The 22,209-nt window shown below is 41.7% G+C and overlaps 2 protein-coding genes across 9 annotated transcripts in view; one reads left to right on the forward strand and one right to left on the reverse strand.

The window, feature by feature from the left end:
• Nucleotides 1–17,266, reverse strand: part of CDC123 (cell division cycle 123) — a 56,025-nt gene extending 38,759 nt beyond the window's left edge. Inside the window, exons 1-4 of one of the 4 annotated variants that reach the window (XM_014850185.3) lie at nt 17,053–17,266; nt 12,688–12,759; nt 831–888; nt 565–597 (exon numbers count right to left, since the gene is read on the reverse strand). In XM_014850185.3, coding sequence (XP_014705671.2) covers nt 565–597; nt 831–888; nt 12,688–12,759; nt 17,053–17,126 — 237 coding nt within the window. In that variant the 5' untranslated portion in view covers nt 17,127–17,266. The remainder of the gene's footprint in view (nt 1–564; nt 598–830; nt 889–12,687; nt 12,760–17,052) is intronic. The other 3 variants (XM_044762128.2, XM_044762129.2, XM_044762127.2) reach the window with 3 other exon arrangements.
• Nucleotides 17,267–17,500: 234 nt separating this feature from the next.
• Nucleotides 17,501–22,209, forward strand: part of NUDT5 (nudix hydrolase 5) — a 33,467-nt gene continuing 28,758 nt past the window's right edge. For 3 of the 5 annotated variants that reach the window (XM_044762133.2, XM_044762132.2, XM_070500833.1), the window contains exon 1: nt 17,501–17,640. The gene's annotated coding sequence lies outside the window, so the exon portion shown is untranslated. Of the gene's footprint in view, nt 17,645–22,209 lie in introns of all 5 variants that reach the window. The other 2 variants (XR_011499210.1, XM_070500834.1) reach the window with 1 other exon arrangement.

The raw sequence follows: 22,209 nt of genomic DNA on the forward strand, positions 1-22,209 counted from the left end.
CAGAAATACATTTTTTATTGCACTCATTCTTTTAAAAATATTTTTATTAAAAAGATATTTTAAATTGAATTTGACAGCAGCACCCTTATCCTGAAAGACTATAATATGCTCCATCAACTTCCACATCTTTATACGAGATATTGGTTAAAGCCACATACTTCTCTACTCTCGCTTGAAAAAAACTGTAATTTTTATGCCATTTAAATTTTCTTGAATAAGTGAATACAGATTTTCACTTTATTTTAGGTTCCACAGACCTGGGAACCTCAGAGTTTAATGTTAGGCTCAATTCCTTCTTTCAGGGCTTCACAGAAACAAGTCAAAGCACCAACTATGCACTTAAATATTTCCTCTGAAATCAAAGGGAAGAAGAAAGCAGGCCATGGCTGCTGGTAAACCATGATTCAAGTTATTTTTCAAAATAATAAATAAAAGCCAACAAAGAAAAAGACATCTGAAATGAAGAGTAAATAGGTGACATTTAGAGAGAGATGCACCGCAACTCTGAAGCACCCCATGTGACAGTGTGAGAATGTCCCCACACCGGCGCTGCTCTGCTCTTACCGTAAGCGTGGCCGTGTTCTCGTCATCCGACCACTGCATGGAGAAGAGCACAGAAAGAAAACATTAAATGTGGATAGCGTACTGGGCCCCCAAAACCCGTGCTCCATCTACAAATGACACACATGCAGGAGAGATCTTTTCCTGAACACAAAGTATATGGTCAAAGTGAGATCTGAATGTATGCCAAGATCTAAGTGTCAGAACCATGTCATAGGTCACTTAAATTAGAACAATCTAGAAAACAGATTATTTTATTTTGAACCAACCTGTATTTCTTCTGCCTCATCATCACTGTCTGGCTGAGAACGTGTTGGTGGATCTTCCCTAGAAGAACATAAAGCAAAATTAAGAAAGAAAAAGCCTTTGGTACCATGTAGTCATAACTTCAACTGTACCGAATACATACATATACACTTATATATATATAAATAAAACAAACAGCCTTAGAATTGGAGGAAATGTTAGGAAAAGTTCACTTTTTGAGACAGAAACTAATAAAAATCAAGATGAAATTAATGAGAGTACACTTGTAGTAAGAGATGGCAGAATAAAAGCGTTCTGCCCTCTTCTCAGAAATCACTAGAAACAGGGAAAGAAGAACTCACAACTCCACCTCTCACGACACTAAGGATCATCCACAACTCCGAATCCCAATATATGAGAAAATGCTGCCAAAGACAAGGAAGATCAAACGGGACGAAGGAAGACGCCAAAAGGAAGTGTCGGAAGAGCCGCGCTACACAGCTGACGGAAGAGCCCTCCAGGGCAAGGCCAAGGATCTGGGGTTTACACCACGAAAAGAGAGTGTGTGGGCTGGTGTGAGGAAGTACCCTGGGTCTGGACTGGCACCACAGAACGGTGTGGGGAAAAAGAGAAAGAGATACTCAGACACGCTGTCTTTGAAGAAGCCGGGGAGCAAAGCAGGCATTGCTAAGGGCCATTAGCAGCTAGTCTTCACTGCCTGGGGGGGAGCAAAAGCTGAAAGAACTAGGAGGAAATAACAGTGCCCCGGCCCCTCCCCAACACTCAACTACAAACTTCTGGCCCATGAAGAACTCACTCACATCACTGAGAACAAGTAATGATCACAATAAGAACCAGCACAGGATGTATACCAAGAAACTACAAAGGAAAGGGAAAGAGGGGCTTCTGGTTGACGATGGGCATTTATCTATCCCTGCGTTTCCTCTTCAAACTCCACTAAAATGACAGGACAGATCCCGAGGAGAAAGAGGACCAAAGAGGAGACAACTGCAGAAAAGAGACAGCAAGAGAAGTTTGGAAAACAGAGCCAGTGAGGAGGATAACGCAGTGATCAACGGGCAGAACCTGGAGCCATCGTGGATGATGCGACTGAAGGTCTGGGCTGCAAATAGGGTGACTTGTGGGAAGTCCATAAAACGGGGCAGTAAGATATGATGTGGATTAAGGCTGCCCCAGGTAGAGAAGCCCAAGGTGACCTGGCCTACATGCCAAACTATATGACCCGGTGGATTTTTATGGTATGAATTAGGGCTGCCCCAGGGAGAGAAGCCCAGGGTATCCTCACCTACATGCCCATCTATATGACCAGATTCGTATCTAAAGTTATATGACCGCACAATAACCAGACCCCATCTGCACTGAAATCATTTAATGACTTTTACATCATCTTTTCTTTTTCCAGTAAAAATAAGTCACGTACCCGTACCTTATAAATTTAGCCCTAACCCTCAACTCAGGGCAGCAGCAGGAGCTCTGACTGCCCATGGGTCCTGTCCCCATGCAGCAGCAGCAACAGCTCTTCACTGCCCACGGGTCCTGTCCCCATGCTATTCCACACTATTCTCTAAATAAAAGAGCACCACTGCCAGACCTTGAGAGTCCAAGAAATCTTTCTTTCGACTCCTCGGCTCACTGACCCTGCATCAGATACACCCAGTCCCCCTCACTTGCACACCCTAGCAACTAATCCTCCATGAACTAAAGACACTAAGGACTCAGGTCCATAATCCCAGAGGAACGGGGGGTGGAACGGCAGAATACGACGAGGAGTCAGTGAAAGTCATACTAACAGTGAGCCTCCCTGTAGTCCCCTCCTCCTCCCCTCCTCCTAGAATGCAGACAGATTAGAGGATTCTTCTTTGTAGAAAGTGAACAATCGCAGAGGAAAGGCCTACAGGTAACTGTCTCTGGGAATCTTCCATCAGTACCACTGACCGCTGGTAGGCTTAGTCAACAGCCCCAGCCAGGTACACAAAGTTTCCAAATGTGTGTGTGCATGCGCATGCCCGTCCCTCACTCTTTAATATGAACAAAGGCCTAGAATCCTTGAAAACTAAAGAAAGGCTCCAAGAAGAAAAAAGAGATTTTAAAAAGGAGAGAAAAACAGTACATGGTAGAAATAAAAACAATAAAGGGACCAGATGAAAAATATTTTTTTAAATCATTAATATCCTCAAAAGAAGATATTGCATCCATGAGAGAAGAACAGGAGGCTTTAAGAAAGGAACAGAGGACAAGACTGAACTTGTGGAAACTGAAAATATGATAGCTGGAATTTAAAATTTCCCAGAAAGTGGAAGTAAGATGACAAAGAGAAAGACAATAGAGAAGAAATGATAAAATTCAGAGAATTAATCCAGCAGATCCAACATTTAAATAATAGGAGTTCCAGAAAGAGAAGAAAGAAAATAAGAGGAAATTATCAAAGATACAATATTTTTAATGTCCCAAAACTGAAAAATGTAAGTCTCTAGAATGAAAGGGCCCCCAAGTACAGAGCATAATGAATGGGAAAAACCTTGGATGACGTGCAAAGATGGCCACAAGAATTTTTCCCATCTTGTTTGACATGCCCCTTTGCAGTCAGACTTTGCCACTCTTCCCATCAAGAACCGGCATTTCTTTCCCTATCCCTTTAATTTAGACTGGCTTCATGACTCATTGTGACCAATAAAATGTAGCATAAGTGACACCATGTGATCCTGAGCCTAGGTGTTAAAAGTCTTTATTGCTTCTATTCTCATGTTTTTGGAATGCTGCCACCACTATTTAAAGAAGCTAAGGTTAGTCTTCTAAGGATGTGAGACCACATGGAAAGAGAGGTCCAGTTGACAGTCAGCATCAACTGCCAGATATTGAGTGAGGCCATCTTAAAACCATCCAGTTTGACACAGCCACCAAATAACTACAGCTGCCTGGTAGTGTTAGCATGACCAACAGAAGATTTGTCCAATGACAAGAATTATGGAGGCTCTGAGATTTTACCCCACTTGCAAGCTAACAAATTACCCTGCCACAGTTTCATGGACTCCAGCAGAAGACATAAGACACTTGGGTCAGAACCAAAGACCTCTACTACTCCCAGCTCGGTATGAAGCATGAGCTTCATCTTTGCATCAGTTCCCTCTGGTCCCTCAGCTCCCATGGGAGGTCAAAGAGTGGTCCAGGTTTGCATTACAACTGAAGAATCTCATATTTTAAAATGGGCTGCAGGTAAACCTGCTCAATTTTTGACCCAAGGGAAGACACTATCTTTATTTGTATTAGAAAGTAAACAAACCCGCTCTCTGCTAGGGAGCAAGACACAATCTCTACCTTCCAAGGCTTTTTGCTATCTAAACATACTTGAGAAGATAATCAAGAACAAAAACGGTCAGTGCCTCTGCTCGCAAGACATGCAGTAACCTGAGAGACTCAAGGAGAATTGTCTCTCAACATCCATCTGAGCAATCATTGACAAATAAAATGGTTATTAGTTACTAAGTTTGGGCAATACAGATGATTATCATGGAATATAAAAACATGAAAGAAGAAATCCCAAGAACATTCATAAAGGAAACTAGGAGAGGGGTGGGCCCCGTGGCTGAGTGGTTAAGTTTGCGTGCTCTGCTTTGGCAACCCAGGGTTTTGCCAGTTCGGATCCTGGGCGGAGACATGGCACCACTTGTCAGGCCTTGCTGAAGCAGCGTCCCAAGTGCCACAACTAGACGGACCCACAACTAAAATATACAACTATGTACTAGGAGGATTAGGGGAGAAAAAGCCGGAAGAAAAAAAAAAAGATTGGCAACAGTTGTTAGCTCAGGTGCCAATCTTTAAAAAAAGAAAAAAAGAGGGGCTGGCCCCGTGGCCGAGTGGTTAAGTTTGCGCGCTCCGCTGCAGGCGGCCCAGTGTTTCGTTAGTTCGAATCCTGGGCGCGGACATGGCACTGCTCATCAGACCACGCTGAGGCAGCGTCCCACATGCCACAACTAGAAGAACCCACAACGAAGAATACACAACTATGTACCGGGGGGGCTTTGGGGAGAAAAAGGAAAAAAAAAATAAAATAAAATCTTTAAAAAAAAAAAAAAAAAAAAAAAAAAAAAAAAAAGAAAAAAAGAAAACACAAAAAAGACACAAGGAAAAATTATGCTATGACGTTCAATTAAAAAAAGAATATGAAATTATATAAGCAGTATGCTCACAACTTAGGCTAAAAAATGTATTAAAAAGGCTCGAGAGGGGCCAGCCCTGTGGCTGACTGGTTAGCTTCTTGAGCTCCGCTGCGGCGGCCCGGGGGTTTCTCCGGTTTGGATCCTGGGCGCGGACATGGCACCGTTCATCAAGCCATGCTAGGGAGGCATCCCACATGCCACAACTAGAAGGACCCACAACTAAAAAAATATACAACTATGTACCAGGGGCTTTGGGGAGAAAAAAGGAAAAATATTATGTTAAAAAAAAAAAAAAAAGACGAGAAAATGCACCAAAATTTGAATAGCATTTGCTGTTCGGTAGTGGAATCATGAGTGATTTTTTTCTGCTTCTTTGTTCTTTTCTCTAGCTTTCAAATTTACTACCATGAGCAAGTATTACTTTTATAATAAAAAAAGAAGGGGGGCATATTTCACAAATGATAGAATTTCTAAGCATTCATACTGCTCCCCTCATCCCCCATCCTTTCAGAATTTATCTTACCAGACAAATCGACAAACCCTTAGCCAGACTCACTAAAAAAAGAGAGAGAAGTCTCAAATAAATAAAATCAGAAACGAGAGAGGAGAAATCACAACAGATACCGAAAAAATACAAAGGCTCATAAGAGAATACTATGAAAAACTATATGCCAACAAATTGAACAACCTAGAAGAAACGGATAAATTCCTAGACTCATACAACCTACCCAAACTGAATCAGGAAGAAATAGAGAATCTGAATAGACCAATCACAAGTAAAGAAATAGAAACAGTAATCAAAAACCTCCCCAAAAATAAGAGTCCAGGACCAGACGGCTTCTCTGGAGAATTCTACCAAACATTCAAAGAAGATTTAATACCTACCCTTCTGAAACTGTTCCAGAAAACAGAGCAAGATGGAGCACTCCCTAATACATTCTATGAAGCCAACATCACCCTGATCCCCAAACCTGACAAGGACAACACAAAGAAGGAAAACTACAGGCCAATATCACTGAGGAACATAGATGCAAAAATCCTCAACAAAATTTTGGCAAACCGAAAACAGCAATATATCAAAAAGATTATACACCATGATCAAGTGGGATTTATACCAGGGACACAGGGATGGTTCAACATCCACAAGTCAATCAACGTGATTCACTACATTAACAAAATGAGAAACAAAAACCACATGATCATCTCAATAGATGCAGAGAAAGCGTTTGACAAGATCCAACATCCATTTATGATAAAAACCCTCAATAAAATAGGTATAGAAGGAAAGTACCTCAACATAATAAAGGCCATATATGACAAACCCACAGCCAACATCATACTCAACGGACAAAAACTGAAACCCATCCCTCTCACAACAGGAACAAGACAAGGGTGCCCACTTTCACCACTCTTATTCAACATAGTACTGGAGGTTTTGGCCAGAGCAATTCAGCAGGAAAAAGAAATAAAAGGAATCCAAATAGGCAACAAAGAAGTAAAACTCTTGCTGTTTGCAGACGACATGATCTTATATATAGAAAACCCCAAAGAATCCATAGAAAAACTATTAGAAACAATCAACAACTACAGCAAAGTTGCAGGGTATAAAATCAACAAACATAAATCAGTAGCATTTCTATATGCTAACAATGAACTAACAGAAAAAGATCTCAAGAACTCAATCCCATTCACGATTGCAACAAAAAGAATAAAATACCTTGGGATAAATTTAACCAAGGAAGTGAAAGATCTATACAAAGAAAACTACAAGACCTTCTTGAAAGAAATCAACGATGACATAAAGAGATGGAAAGACATTCCATGCACATGGATTGGAAGAATAAACATAGTTAAAACATAGTCCATACTACCTAAAGCAATCTACAGATTCAACGCTATCCCAATCAGAATTCCAATGTCATTCTTTACAGAAATTGAACAAAGAATCCAAAAATTCATATGGGGCAACAAAAGACCCCGAATTGCTAAAGCAAGCATGAGAAAGAAGAACAAAGCTGGAGACATCACAATCCCTGACTTCAAAACATACTACAAAGCCACAGTAATCAAAACAGCATGGTACTGGTACAAAAGCAGATGCACAGGTCAATGGAACAGAATTGAAAGCCCAGAAATAAAACCACACATCTATGGACAGCTAATCTTTGACAAAGGAGCTGAGGGCCTGCAATGGAGGAAAGAAAGTCTCTTCAACAAATGGTGCTGGGAAAACTGGACAGCCACATGTAAAAGAATGAAAATCAACCATTCTTTTTCACCATTTACTAAAATAAGCTCAAAATGGATCAAAGACCTAAAGATTAGGCCTGAAACAATAAGTCTTCTAGAAGAGAATATTGGCAGTACACTCTTTGACATCAGCTTCAAAAGAATCTTTTCGGACACCATAACCCCTTACATGAGGGAAACAATAGAAAGAATAAACAAATGAGACTTCATCAAGCTAAAGAGCTTCTTTAAGGCAAGGGAAAACAGGATTGAAACAAAAAAACAGCCCACTAATTGGGAAAAAATATTCACAAGTTATTTATCCGACAAAGGGTTAATCTCCATAATATACAAAGAACTCACACAACTCAACAATAAAAAAATCAAACAACCCAATTACAAAACGGGCAGGGGACATGAACAGACATTTCTCCAAAGAAGATATACGGATGGCCAATAGACACATGAAAAGATGCTCATCATCACTAATCATCAGGGCAATGCAAATCAAAACTACACTAAGATATCACCTTACACCTGTTAGAATAGCAAAAATATCCAAAACCAAGAGTGACAAATGTTGGAGAGGCTGTGGAGAAAAGGGAACCCTCATACACTGTTGGTGGGAATGCAAACTGGTACAGCCACTATGGAAAACAGTATGGAGATTCCTCAAAAAGTTAAGAATAGAAATACCTTATGACCCAGCCATCCCACTACTGGGTATCTATCCTAAGAACCTGAAATCAGCAATTCCAGAAGTTCCATGCACCCCTATCTTCATTGCAGCACTATTCACAATAGCCAAGTCATGGAACCAACCTAAGTGCCCAGCAACCGATGATTGGATAAAGAAGATGTGGTATATATACACAATGGAATACTATTCAGCCATAAAAAACGACAAAGTCGTCCCATCACAGCAACATGGATAGACCTTGAGAGTATTATGTTGAGTGAAATAAGCCAGACAGAGAAAGATGAACTCTGTATGACTCCACTCATAGGTGGTAGTTAACATATGGACAAAGAGAAGTGATCGGTGGTTGCCGGGGAACGGGGGGTGGGGGGAGGGCACTAGGGGTGAAGTGGTGTACCTACATCACTAATAATGATGTACAACTGTAATTTCACAAGGACGTTAACTTTTATAACCTTAATAAAAAAAAAAAAAAAAAGACGAGAAAATGCGCCAAAATTTGAATAGTATTTGCTTTTCAGTAGTGGAATCATGAGCGATTTTTTTCTGCTTCTTTATTCTTTTCTCTAGCTTTCAAGTTTACCACCATGAGCAAGTATTACTTTTATAATAAAAAAAGAAGGGGGGCATATTTCACAAATGATAGAATTTCTAAGCATTCATGCTGCTCCCCTCATCCCCCAACCTTTCAGAATTTATCTTACCAGACAAAAGCAAGAAATACATAGTCCCATAGTCTATGCTAAGGAAAGATGTCTAACTGACACATCTCAACATCTACAAATAACCAGCAGTACTTCACTACTGGCCTACTCACAATAAAAAGAGTAGTCACTAAGTCTAGCTCATTAACTCCACTGTATTTATTTGTAACTATAACACTATATCCTTTGATACAGGGATACATTTTATATAAAGGAGTTAAAATGTCCATATATTAATAGATGTAGTTATAGTGTTCTATAAATAGTATCTCTTTTTTTTTTCAAAGATTGGCACCTGGGCTAACAACTGTTGACAATCTTTTTTTTTTTTCCTGCTTTATCTCCCCCAACCCCCCTGTACACAGTTGTATATCTCAGCTGCATGCCTTCTAGTTGTGGGATATGGGATACCACCTCAACGTGGCCTGACGAGCGGTGCCATGTCTGCACCCAGGATCCGAACCCTGGGCCACCACAGCGGAGCGCGCGAACTTAACCACTCGGCCACGGAGCCAGCCCCTATAAATAATATCTTAAATACACATATACACACACGCACACACACACACACACACAGGCATTCAATTAACTGTTACTATCTGAACTCAAGGAGGCAAAAAGATTAGGACAGCAAGGCATACACTGAGAGGAATACACACCCAACCCCACACACAAAACACAAACACTGAGCTTTAAAAAGACCTGTCCGAAGAAAGCTACTCAGTAATAAAATGTAACAACATCGACGAATCTCAAAAGCATTATGTTGAGTTAAAGAAGCCAGACACAAACGAATACATAATATACAATTCCACTTACATGAAGTTCTAGAACTGACAAAACTAAGCTATGGAGAGGGCAATCAGACCAGTGTTTGCCTGGGGTTGGGCAGGGAGAGGTAGGAAGGATCGACCAAAAAGGGACATGAGGGGCTTCTCTGGGGAGTGGAAATGGTCAGTATTTTCAACGGACTGGTGGTGAAATAGGTGTATATATTTATCAAAATTCATCAGATTGTACACTTAAGATGTGTGCATTTTATTGTAAATATACCTCATTTAAATCCTACCTATAATTTTCACAAATTCATTCACTGCTCCCCGTCCAGTGTCACCCTCTTAGTTCAAGCCATTGTCAGTTCTCACTTGGTCCAATGCAATATCCTCCTAGCTGGTCTTCCATTTCCCCACGGTTACTAGTCATTATTCAAACACTGAAAACTGCTCAAGTCCCTCTCTTGCTACCTGCCTACTGACCCTTTAATACCCTAGAACAAATTCTAGGGTCCTTACAGGACTCCCCACACATCCTGAACCTCACCCCTAACCACGTCCCCATGTCACTAACTGACTCTCGCACCACTCAGGCCCTCCATGCTCCAGCCACACGATCCTCTCTTAGTTTCTTGCATGTCAAGATCTGGCATGCCTCAGAGCCCTCCTTAATGCTGTTCTCTCAGCCTGGAAGATGCTTCCCTCCAACCTTCAAGTGACTACCTTCCACCCAAACTTCAGATCTCAAAAGCTCCTAAGTGACTTCGTCAGGGTATTCTCTGCCCTCCCTGTGATCTTCAGTCCCATTCCACCCCCAGTAATTTGATGCGGTCTCCTCCCCATTTCTTTTGTAGCACTGACCACAATTTTGACTTACATGTTTCCTGGTGTGCCTAAGATTAATGACCATCACCAGGGCAGTCAGCACTTCTTAAGAGCATACAATATACTAGGCATTGGGCTAAACATTTTACACATTATCTCTTTTTGCTACAACTCCATGCGGTAAGTTCTATGACAGCAGTCACCCCATTCACAGACAAGGAAACTGAGGTGCAGAAAGCTAAAAATTAGCAAAGGTGTGATTTACCCTAGGCAACGTGACTGAAGGACCAGCACTCTGCTATGCTGACTCCCACAAAATATGAAGCTGAACTGTCAACTCTAAAAGATCTCCCTATCTGCTCGTGCATTACTGCAGAGCAGAGTGAAATACTGGGTGCCGGACAGCACTGGTTAACTGTATTTAATGGTGCATGCCTGCGCCAGAAGCTCATGCAAACATCTGGCCAACGAGAAACAACAGAAGCTCTTCCACAGTCTTAGAGGAGCGAAATCTACCCAGAACTTTCTAACGTTAGGAGTCATTTTCTTTACAGTCCTGCTTACGTAAGTTTTTATTGTATATTCTATTTTTGAGAATAATAAAACTATGTGTATAAATATCCCAAAGTTGAGACTTCCCTAACTATTCTATTGTTTCCTTATCCTGCTATTATTCCAAGTTAATGAGGCTCTGAATTAACAATTTTTAGGTTATTAGGAGGCTGAGAATACCCCAAACAGAAATATAACCCAGAAAGCTACACAGAAGATCCATCAGACCAAAAAAAAGGCGGGGGGTGGGGGTAAATTAGTGTTTTTGAAAACACAGGCAATTTTAATTCTATTTCTAAGTTCATTCATCTAACAAATGTTTATCAAGCACCTCTTATATATCAGGCACTGTTCCAAGAGCTGGGAACAAAACTATCCAGTCCCTGTTCTCATGAAGGCTGTATTCTTTATTTTTTTAATTTGTTTTCAAATCATTTTCCACTTTACTTTTTCTTGAGGATCATTTAGCCCTGAGCTAACATCTGCCGCCAATCCTCCTCTTTTTGCTGAGGAAGATTGGCCCTGAGCTAACATCTGTGCCCATCTTCCTGTATTTTATATGTGGGACGTCTGCCACAGCATGGCTTGACAAGTGGTGCATAGATCCATGCCTGGGCCAAACCGGGGAACCCCAGGCCGCTGAAGCAGAGCATGTGAACTTAACCACTACACCACCAAGCCAGCCCTGAAGCCTGTATTCTAATAAAATAATTAAGGGAATTATGTCAGACGGAAGCAAGTATTATGCAGAAAAATAAAGTGAAGTAAGGAGTTAAAGAGCGATGTACCAAAATGTGGTGTATACACACAGTGGAATATTACTCAGTCTTAAAAATGAAGGAAATGCTGACACGGGCTACAACCGGATGAACCTTGAGGACACTGTGCTAAGTGAAACAGGCCAGTCACAAAAGGACAAAGACTGTATGATTCCACTTACGTGAGGTATTTAGAGTAGTCAAACTCATAGGCACAGAGAGTAGAAGGGTGGGTGCCAGGGACTGGTGGGAGGGGAATGCAGACAGTGTTTAACGCGGACAGAGTTTCAGTTTTACAAGATGAAAAGGGTTCTGGAGATGGATGTGGGGATGGTGGCACAGCAATGTGAATGTGCTTAACACCACTGAACCGGAAAGAGCTAAGACGGTAGATGTTATGTTATGTACTCTACCACAATAAAACAAAACTGTTTCTAATAATTCCAATGGGAAATTATTTCCAACCTAGCTCTCTATAAAAAAGAGTGATATATCAGCAAGGGTTACCATTCGGCTATTTTAGAAAGGAAGGTGAGGAATGAATACTTAGGTAACATGACTTCTGAGCAGAGACATGAATGAAAAAAAGGAATTTCATTAAATTCTATGATTCTTCAACTTTTTCACATTTGCGCTAAAATGACTGAAGTCTGGTAACTTACTCCCTTTACAAAGAGTGGAACTCCATGAACAGGAAAGTGAAGGTGGGGCTGTGGTGGGTTAACTATGGGGAACAAAATGTCAAGGAATTAAATGCTACACCCTGGTAAAGCTTTCTGTTTGCAGAGGACAATGAATTTTTCATCTTAAAAACTGAAGGAGCTCAAAGGGTCATAACCTGCCCTCTTCCCCCTTTTTCCCAACCCCTCCCCATCTCCAGAAGGAAGAGTTACTACCATATCCATTTTCTAAAAGTAGAAATGAAAGAAAGTACTCAATTTCACAACTAGTAACTATTAGAGAAGGAAGTATTCAATTTTGAAAATCTTATTAATTGACAAGGATTAGGGACAAAGATCAGCACATAATTTTGGCTAGGGAAAAAAGGAGAGAATGGTGCCAAAGCTCAGGTATTTATTTTACATGATAATTGTTGAGATTTGATCATTATGACATTTCCCTACGGTAAAGTTGAAAGAATTTTTTTCTGATATACTTTACCTTCCTGAAACCACCAGAGTTCCATCATCGAGTAAATAATCCTTCACATTCTGAGGAAGTGGAAGAATGACACTGAAAAAAAAAAAAAATGCACATACCAAAAAGTACAAATACCAAAAAGGGCATCATTTTAAAAGACGAACCATAAGCAGAGAGAAAAGAATTCCAAATTCAATTAATTTTTGAATTACTTGTACCCTTAATTTTAATATGAAGTGGGAAATGTTAACAATGTACATGTGATAGCAGCAGACTAGAAACTAGAATAATACGAATAAACATTGCAGTAAATTAAACTAGGTTCATGAAATTACCACAATTGTCTTGTGGTAAAAAAAGAAAACAAAACCCAGCCAAATCCAAAGAAACAGACTGAAATCACAGTACAAAAGCAACAAGCTTAAAAGAATTCTGAGTACAATGATTATGTGCCTTTAAGAAATTAGACACCAGCAGATATTTGCAGCAACACAGGGGATGCGGCAAAGGAACCAGATTGAGAGCACCTGACCACCTTCTACGAGAGCAGGAGACTGACCATCTGGAAACCATTCTTTGGTTTGCAAAGAGCATGTAAGGCTAAGAATTCACGATACTTGGGATCTGCTTTGGTGGCGTTCTCTTCAACTGATCACCAGAACAATAAAGCTGCTTAACTGGACATGCTTTAATTTGTTTCAGATAATCATAATTAAGAGATGGCAAAGCTGTACCTGAAGTCACTTAAAAAACTCAGGAGACAATTTGTTTTTAAACAAATCATCAAAAAATCCTGCCACAGACACCTAAAACGCTATTATCTTGATCTTGAAGCATACATTTTTTTAAACAGGAAAAACATTATGGCCTACTTTCAGAGACTCCATAGAACATTATCAACTTGTAATAGTCTTCATTTATTTATTGAATACGTTTTTTGGCACATTACAAACAGTTTTGGGGCATTATAAGAGAAGATTATTCATGGGCTACTTCAGTTTTAAAAATAAATATCTGATTTATCAAAGTTACAATTTAACATTCAAAAGCCTAGTTCTTCTTCCAGCTTTTAAGTTCAACTTCCAAATCGTATTACTCTATTTGTAAATCTGCTAAATTTTAACCAATTTCAAGTGAGCCTTTGAAACTTAACAGTTGCTTTAAAAATTTTAACTCTATTCTAAAAATACTCTATTCAATTTTCTTTTTAAATATGTCAATTGTCTAATTACAAATAAGCCATCCCAAGTATTTACCTCTTATGAAGACAGCAAATTAAACTAACATAGTGAATCTAAGGTTATTGCAAACATTCTAATAATCTAAAGACTTGAAAAATTTTCTTATACATTTTAACGTATCACAATTCTAAACCAATTACACAATTTAAATGGGAACCACAAGGCTAATCTGTTAGACATATGCTAATTGCCCTCAAAATGGCAAATTCTTAAAGATATTAAATAAACTTAGCAGAAAAAAAAGTACAACTCAAGTTTGAATTATTTTTATCACCTCTATATTTAATTCTAGTTCTTCCTGGGGTTAAAGACACTTACCCAACAATGTTATCCCAAGAGAATTGGAGATGACCCTTCTAAAAGAATTTTATTTCAAAGTCCACGTCCCTTGTTTTTTGAGTTACACTCTCAAACCTGAGTTGAATGTGGACTTTCCTTCCAGCTTGCATCATCCCTCGATTGGATTCAAACCATCTATTTACTGTTTGAATCCATTCTGAATTCTTTGCGTATTCCTCCTATTTGGAGGGTCCACAATTCTTACAGATATTAGACAACATCAAGTTAGATTCTGCATAGGGCTCAAGAGTCCCTGATTTCTCCAGTCACAGTTCTAAAGTCATCCTAATGACGTTATCTTGCATTATGTTATGTAAGTCAAGGAAGATACCAAGGTGATTCCATTAAAAACTCAAAGCCTATGAGAGGGACAGACACAAAAGAAAATGAAGTCACAATACAATATGGTAAGTGCTGTATCAAGTGCCAACGTACCAAGTGCCACCAGAATTCGGAAGAAAAAGGAAACACGCCTGAAAGACTGAGGCCATAAACAAGTCATTGCCAGACAAACTTTACACAAAGCTCATGAGGCTGTCAGAGAAGAGGCTGAACCGGTCATGAAATCCACTATGCAGGTGAGAATCCAATAAGGCCTCGCTGACAGATGTTAAAGAATTAATGAGAAAGTACCTATCCCGTCAAGAGAGTATAATTCTAAACACACAGACATGTTACTCTAACTGGATTTTAGAGGTAAAAGGGTCTTTAAAAGATTATTTAATAGAACTTTCATGTTTGAGGAAAGAAACAGATTTAGAAAGATAAAGTGAATGGCCCAAAACATCTAGCTAATTATTTTTAAACCTGAGTCAAAGTTCTAGAGCTTCTCAGAAAATGAACTTGTATTCTTACCTGCATAATCATCTCTGAATCACAATTAATAAACACCAAGTCATAATGCTGAGTCAATAAGCAGAATATGGTCTCTCAGCACTGAAGCTGACAATGACAATGACAAAGCTAACACAGCTCCACTGGATTGGCCTGGGTTGTGGAGGGATATCCTGCCATATGATAGCTTTCAGTGATGTCACCGCAGAACTAAACAGACTGAAGAAATACCTTAAAGAAAGTATAGTTTCAGGCAATGCAGCTTAACTGTGGACTGTTCAGAAAATCCAACCTCTCGGTTTATTTTTCATTCTCAGCTGCATTTGAATGGTACACATTTGAAGTGAAAATTTGTTTTGCTTCAATGGAGCGCTGATTAAATCCAAAATGTCACAACATGCAGCATATTTGTGTGCATACTATACGCCAGAAACAGTGGCAAGCATTTTACATGCTTGATCTCATTTAATTCCCATGACAATCCTATTATTTTCTCAATTTTCCAGACGGGGCTTAGAGAGATTAAGTAATTTGCTCAAGATGCTGGTGGCACCAAAATTCAAAGCCAGACAGATGGCCCTCCTCCAGAGACCAGTCCTTAACCGTTACACTTCACTGCCGAAGGCAAAGAAGGTACCTGCACAGAAAGCAAAGGCCAGATTTCAGTGAATGCAGTGTGCAGATGTCTGACAGCTTCACAAATATACCTGCTGCGACACCAACACAAAATAATTAACTGTAGCATCAGCTCGGACCCAAAGCATATTTCAATTACGCAAGGTAATAAAGGACTGGCATATCATATAGAAAGACAACTTCTAAGGTAGGAGGTGGTGTCCACTGCTGCTGTTGAAGCTCTTTCTTTTGTTTTGGTGTGACTTCAACCCTCTTCAAATACAAAGATTACCTTCCTTTGAGCTGCTCTAACCTCCACTCCACCACGGGTAACTGGAAGCAGAATCTACGTACGAATAACAGGATGGAAAAGAATTGTCTAATCTCCTTAGGCTCTTCCAAGCCCTTACGATTCCAAAACGGTTTCTCTCTCTGTATTCACACTCTCTGCGCCAAGAGGACAGACTGAAAGGAAAGCAGAGCTGACATCTAAGTAAGTGGCAATCGAGGCCTAAAGGGGGAGCCAGCAAAATACAGAAAGTCCTATCTACAGATATAAAGTAGTTTGATCCATGCCTCTTAGGGAGTAAAGGCCTATTCTTGTATCAGGCTCCAGACATTACGACTGCTTTTGAACATTTAGAGATATTCTCCGAGCTAGCCTACATTACCTTGAATGACCAGGTGAAGGATGACACAGTTAATCCTCTGCTTGCCCTGCAAACCGGGGATGGATTCCCAGTTGTAAGCCAGAGAACTAGAAAACAAATACTGTTCCACCCCTTTTCCAGAAGGCTTCGTCTCACAGCACATTACCGTCCCTCACAATATCTAACTACACTTTACTGATGCTTTCCACATACACTAGGACACTGGAGCCTCACAATAGAATGTGAGATAGGGTCTGCATCACTGTTCTCATTTTACAGCGACTGAAAGGAATTGAGTCCCTCCCCCGCCCCCCCCCCCCAAGGCGGGTTAATCAGCGGCAAAGCGCAGATTCTACCCAGTTCTCCGGATCGCCTCCCCTATCTAGTAACCCTAAAGGCAGTGATGGTGAGCTCCCAACCCTAAACCAACCTACTCCACGACTCACCCCACCTGACCTTCACCAACCCACGACCTGCCCTTCCACCTCCCCGAGCACGCTCCCTGACACGCAACAGGACGCAGGCCAAACACGGATAGATTTCATTCATCTCGGCACCTGCGATGCCACCAGGAAGTCGAAATCTCCGCGCTGGCACTCCCACCCACTCGTTCTAAGGCCTGCATTTTTTTTGATGGAGACAAGATTCACCCCAAATGTCGCAGTTCCCTTTAGCCTCTCGCCCCGGCGTCACCCCTCCCCTCTTACCTCTTGATGGTAAGGCTTCGGAACAGTGGGTACCACGCGGAGAACTGACAGTGCAGCACATGCTCTTTCTTCATCCTCCAGCTGCCGCCGCCGCCTCGCCCGCTCCTGCCAGCACCCTCCCGGAACCCTGGGCTGACGTCCCGGAAGTGCCCGCCGAGCTATTTTGGCTAAGGACGCTTCCGGTCCATAAAGCAAGGAGGAAGTAGCAGAAAAGGGAGCGACGAAGGAGAATCGCCGGGCGTACTTTTAGTATACACTCCTACACGCACAGACACACACACACACAGAGTTCTGATCCTGGAAGAGGAATTCCGGAAGTGTCGAAAGGAGATTTTTAAGAAGGGCTCGGCTCCTCTTTCTCACCTACACGCGCACTGCCCCGGAAGATAATCTTCTAAGGCTAGGTCAGCTGCGGGGGCTCTACGGGTGCCAGGAGGGGACAAACTCACCTCCTCTCGGCACCGCGAGGCGCGGCTGTCCCTCCAGCAGTGGCCCCGACATCTCCTGAGACTGCTACCCCGGACTCGTGCTTCCTCCTTTCGTCCCCCTTCCCAAAGGAGTACCCTTCCCTTCACCCCACACCTTGCAGTAGGTAACTGGGCGCGGGCCAGTCACGTGCAGGGGCTCTTTGGGGCAGAGGGAGGGAGCGCATCTGGAGCGTACGGGCAGCCGCGCGCGCGTCTCCCCGTGTGCGGACTGGGCTCGCGTCCCGGGCGGCGAGGGGCGCCCGCGGCGGAGGCGCGGAGAGGGGGACAAGTTCAGAGGACAGCCAGGGACCGGGGTGGAAGCGCCTGGGCTGCTCGGAGTCGAGAAAGCAGAAAGCCCCACAGTCCAATGTTCATTTGAGTGCAGTAGTTAAGGCATCTGCCAAGCGGGGAGTGGCCCCTCTTCGGTCGTGGGGGAATGTTATGGGGGATAGGGGAAGAATCCTGTGTGTATGATCCCGGGGAGGTCGACTTTGGAGGTAGAAGAGGTCAATTTGGGACCACAGAGGAAAGGGGAAAGCGTCAAGTTCATTTATTCCAGCCCCGCCAAAGTAGCAGCCTGGAAAAAAACCCAGCCAGATTTTATCAGTATCCCTGCTCTGCTGGAATCAGCAGACTGTAAGCATTCTAGTCGAACTTGTAATATTATTTTTCCTTCCGCTTCTCCCCTCCCCATCACCCTATCGTCTATTTTCCCTGTTCCTTTCCTAATGACGTATCAGATGGCGATCAGAAAATAGAATATTACGAAAGTTCACTTTTGTTTGTTTCTTTAAAAGAGTAAGAGAGAGAAATGACTAGCTGCGGAGAAACGCCGCTTAAACTTGCTGCTTAGGGCTTGTCCCAGACGTCTATCCTAAGGGTGCACGTTTGAGCTGCCTCCTTAAAACTGCACGCCCTCACTGGTCCATCTGAGCATTTTTAAGTTAGAAAGAGGTGAGAACCCCACCGACTCCTGGCCTGTTTAGAAAGGTATTCATTAGGTTAATTACAGGATCCTCTGCGTGTTTGGAGCTAGAAACTAGCCCCCCCCCCCCACCACGGGAATATGCATTGTTTCATGTTTTGTTTTTCTCAAAAATGTTACTGGCTAAGTGGTTTAGTTAGCATTGCTTTTAAAGATACATTTTCAAAGCAGAGGTAAATAGATTATAATGTTGCAATATATGTTGGGGGAAGGGCGGCCGTAGTGGTTCTTAAGTACTTCTGAGATCCAGGATTACGCAATCCTTTCTGTTTTAAGAGGAAAAAGCAACAATATTCCACACATGCTGGGAGAATGGTGCCAGACAGATCTCAGAGAGACCTAATGCGGATGGAGCGGTCACTAAAATATTTGGATTTGACCTGGAAATAAACAAGTTGCAGGTGAAGGAGATGTTAGCACAGATCAAGGTGAATTTGTGTTAGGTACTTTCTGTTAAGAATTGATAGATATATAGGAGGAAGTCAAAAGGGGAACAGAGTCAGAGAAGCAGCTAAGTTTGTAAATATAGACGCTACAGAGAAGGAATTCGATAGATGTCTTTTATTAATCAGGCTGTTTTACTTTAGAAGTGTGTTCGGTGACTTTTGAGTACTACTCACAGTTGCTTTTAAGTAACTTGTTACACATTTAACCAGCATCAAATATACCGACATTCCAAACAGATGCTCCTGCATTTTGAATGTATACAGCTAAATTTGCTTTCACTATTTTTTAGCCACCTTGTTTATATTCATCAAGTTGCTTCAATAAAACCTTTACAACAATGGAAATAGTTGCTTTTTCTCGTGGATGCCGAAAAATATCAGTAACCAAGTGACTGTGGGGGAGGCGTTTATTGTGCAATTCCAAATTAAAGAGTGAAAAACATTTCCTTCTCTGAATCCATGACTAATCCTTCTAGATGATATTTCCAACTCCCCGCTGGTTTTCTCCACTTGGCTATCTTGCCAACATCTCAGATTCCATGTGTCCAGATCAAATTTGAAAGCTGCACCACCCTTTGTCTTTCTGATGTCCCAAGGTCCTTTAAGATCCTCTCCTTCTTGGAACTACCTTTGGAAAACCCTTCGAGGTTGTTTTAGGAAAAGTAATAAAGTGTCATTTGCAAAGAATTAAATCTGTTTCCTTGACACTGCCACCACCCAGTCCAAATTTATGTTATCTCGTGCCTGGGCTATTACAGGAGATTCTTTAGTGGCCTCATTACTGTGCTGCTGTAACCAATTAACCTTCCCAAGGATAATTACAGTCAGTTCACTCTTGCTCAACCAAAACTAAATGTAATGGTTATAAATCACCGAGCAGCAGAATTTCAGTAAAATGTTGGTTCCCTCCCTGCCCACCCAACCCCCACATCTGCCAGAAAAGAAAACTTTCCGTGGCTTTCCATCATTATTAAATTAAGGACAGGAAGTCTTCATTATCTGAGGGTAATTGTCAGCAAAGAAAAGTTCACCTAGAGTGAATCCATTTGATGTGGATACCAAAAGTTTAGCGTAAATGGTGCAAAAGGACTGATCAAAATATTTTTTAAAAAACTAAATTTTTAAAAGTTTTATGAATATAACCAAGATTATGGAATATATACTGATTCTTTTTGTGATAAATCAAGTGGCTTTTCTGTGTAATTGTTCTGAAAGAAGGTAGGACGACATCTTAGACATGCCTCAGCCTTTAAGGCTTGACTTGAACAACACAATCCTAAAGTCATTTTCGCAAAAATTGATCCTCTCCAACATCTTTCAGAGGGCCCTGTTGATTTCTCTGTCCGATTATTAAACTTCCAGGTGCCCGACTGTCATTTGTCAATCAGAAGCTTTGCTTGTGATTTGCGTTCCTCCAGCTTCTTTGTGGTTGAGTATAGAGGGTGTTTACAGTACTCAACTTTGATCTGGGAGAGACTAGCCAGTGTACAATTTCTTGTGATTTTTGCAACCTCAGCAAACTGCGGGGATTCTGGTCTGGTAATAAGTGGATAAGGAGGAGCCTGAGCACAAACTCTACAGCCTGGCGTTTGAGAGTCTCAGTGTAACTTCTTGACTCTTAACTCCCATTGAACTTTAATCCAGCTGTTGTTAGTAATACGAAAATACCCAAATTTATGAAAACCTTATCACTTATCTTCCTCCGTTCAGTGGAGAAGTGCTAACCCCGAGAGGAGCTTACATAGCAACAGGAGTTGGTGGCGTGCCAGTTAGAGCGGATGGGTGGGGGGGTTTTTTGCCTGCAAATTTGGGCAAAGGCGCAGGCATCTGATGGAATCTGTGTAAGTCCTTGGAAATGTGTTTGCAGGCTTTAACATCATCCGTTATATGTGGGGTTTGCTTTGGGATTGTTTTTGGAGGGGGTGGGAAGGGTTGAAAACCACAGGGCTTGCCAAACTTTCCTGCAACTTCTCACCTTTCCCCAGGTTGGTGTCTCTGCTTTCGTTGACGTGATTCCTTCTACTTGGAATGCTTTCCTCGCCGCCTTGGTTTTTAAATTGTATCTTAATATCCAACTCCCTTTTTTAGTATTAGCCACTTAAAAGCCTTTACTATTTTCCCCACCTCCCAAGTGGACGTGATTTGTCCCTCATTTAAAACACCCCTGGTATTGGACTATCTCTATGGCAGGCATGTGCCTGTCTAGTTATTTTCGTGCTAAACGGTAAGGTCCCCAAGGGCAGGGATAATGGTCAGTTTGCACGGAGTGTGTGGTCAAACTTTTGGACTGCCTGTGCTCACAAAGCCAGTCAGGGACTCCCGCCTGCCGCTGTACAGGGATTCTAAGAATCCCGTACATTTTCCCTCAGCAGAGTTTTTGCACCCTGGATAAATCATACATCTGACACATCATAGACCGTCAGTGTTCAAACCAAACTAAGTTAAAAGGGATAACGTGAATTAACACAGCAGAACACTCAACATTACGTGCATAGGGTTTTTCTAAGTGTACACATATTTGCAGCAAAATGTAGATGACCTTAAATTCTAGCTGATGAAGTGGATAAAATTCAAATTAAACTTTGAAATCTCGAAATAGCCTTGAGGACACTTAGGAAAGCTCTGCCACAGTAGTGGGGACAGGAGTGTGCAGCCTGGAGTGGAAACCTCATTGCACTATAAGTAAGGTGCAGCTCGGTACTTGTGGTGACCAGTCCCGCAAACGGCACCATTTAGCTTCTGTTTTTGAAACGATGCCAAAAATAATATTCTTTTGGGGCTGGCCACATGGCCCAGTGGTTAAGATTGGTGCACTCCACTTTGGCAGCCCAGGTTCGGTTTCTGGGCATGGACCTAGACTGCTGTGTTAGCGGCCATGCTGTGCTTGTGGCCCACATACAAAAAAACAGAAAAAATTGGCATGGATGTTGGCTCAGGGCCAATCTTCCTCAAGAAAAAAGAGGAAGATTGGCAATAGATATTAGCTCAGGGCCAATCTTCCTCAGCAAAACACACGCACACACACACATATATATTTATATATTCTTTTTCCATTTCAGTCATATTTTTGAGGTGCTTCTGTAACCCTGAGCGTTTTGGGAATCACATAGTACAGAAGGTCCTTTTGATACACATCATCGCTCTTCACACACGTTGTTTGTTATTTACACTATCAATAGATTGCCAGGGAATACTGTGTCCCCTTGGGGCCGACTGCATGCCATGTTATTGCCCCAGAGAGGCCCAGCCCTGTGTGCCA

The sequence above is a fragment of the Equus asinus genome, chromosome 29, assembly GCF_041296235.1.
Source record: "Equus asinus isolate D_3611 breed Donkey chromosome 29, EquAss-T2T_v2, whole genome shotgun sequence".
Taxonomy (NCBI): domain Eukaryota; kingdom Metazoa; phylum Chordata; class Mammalia; order Perissodactyla; family Equidae; genus Equus; species Equus asinus.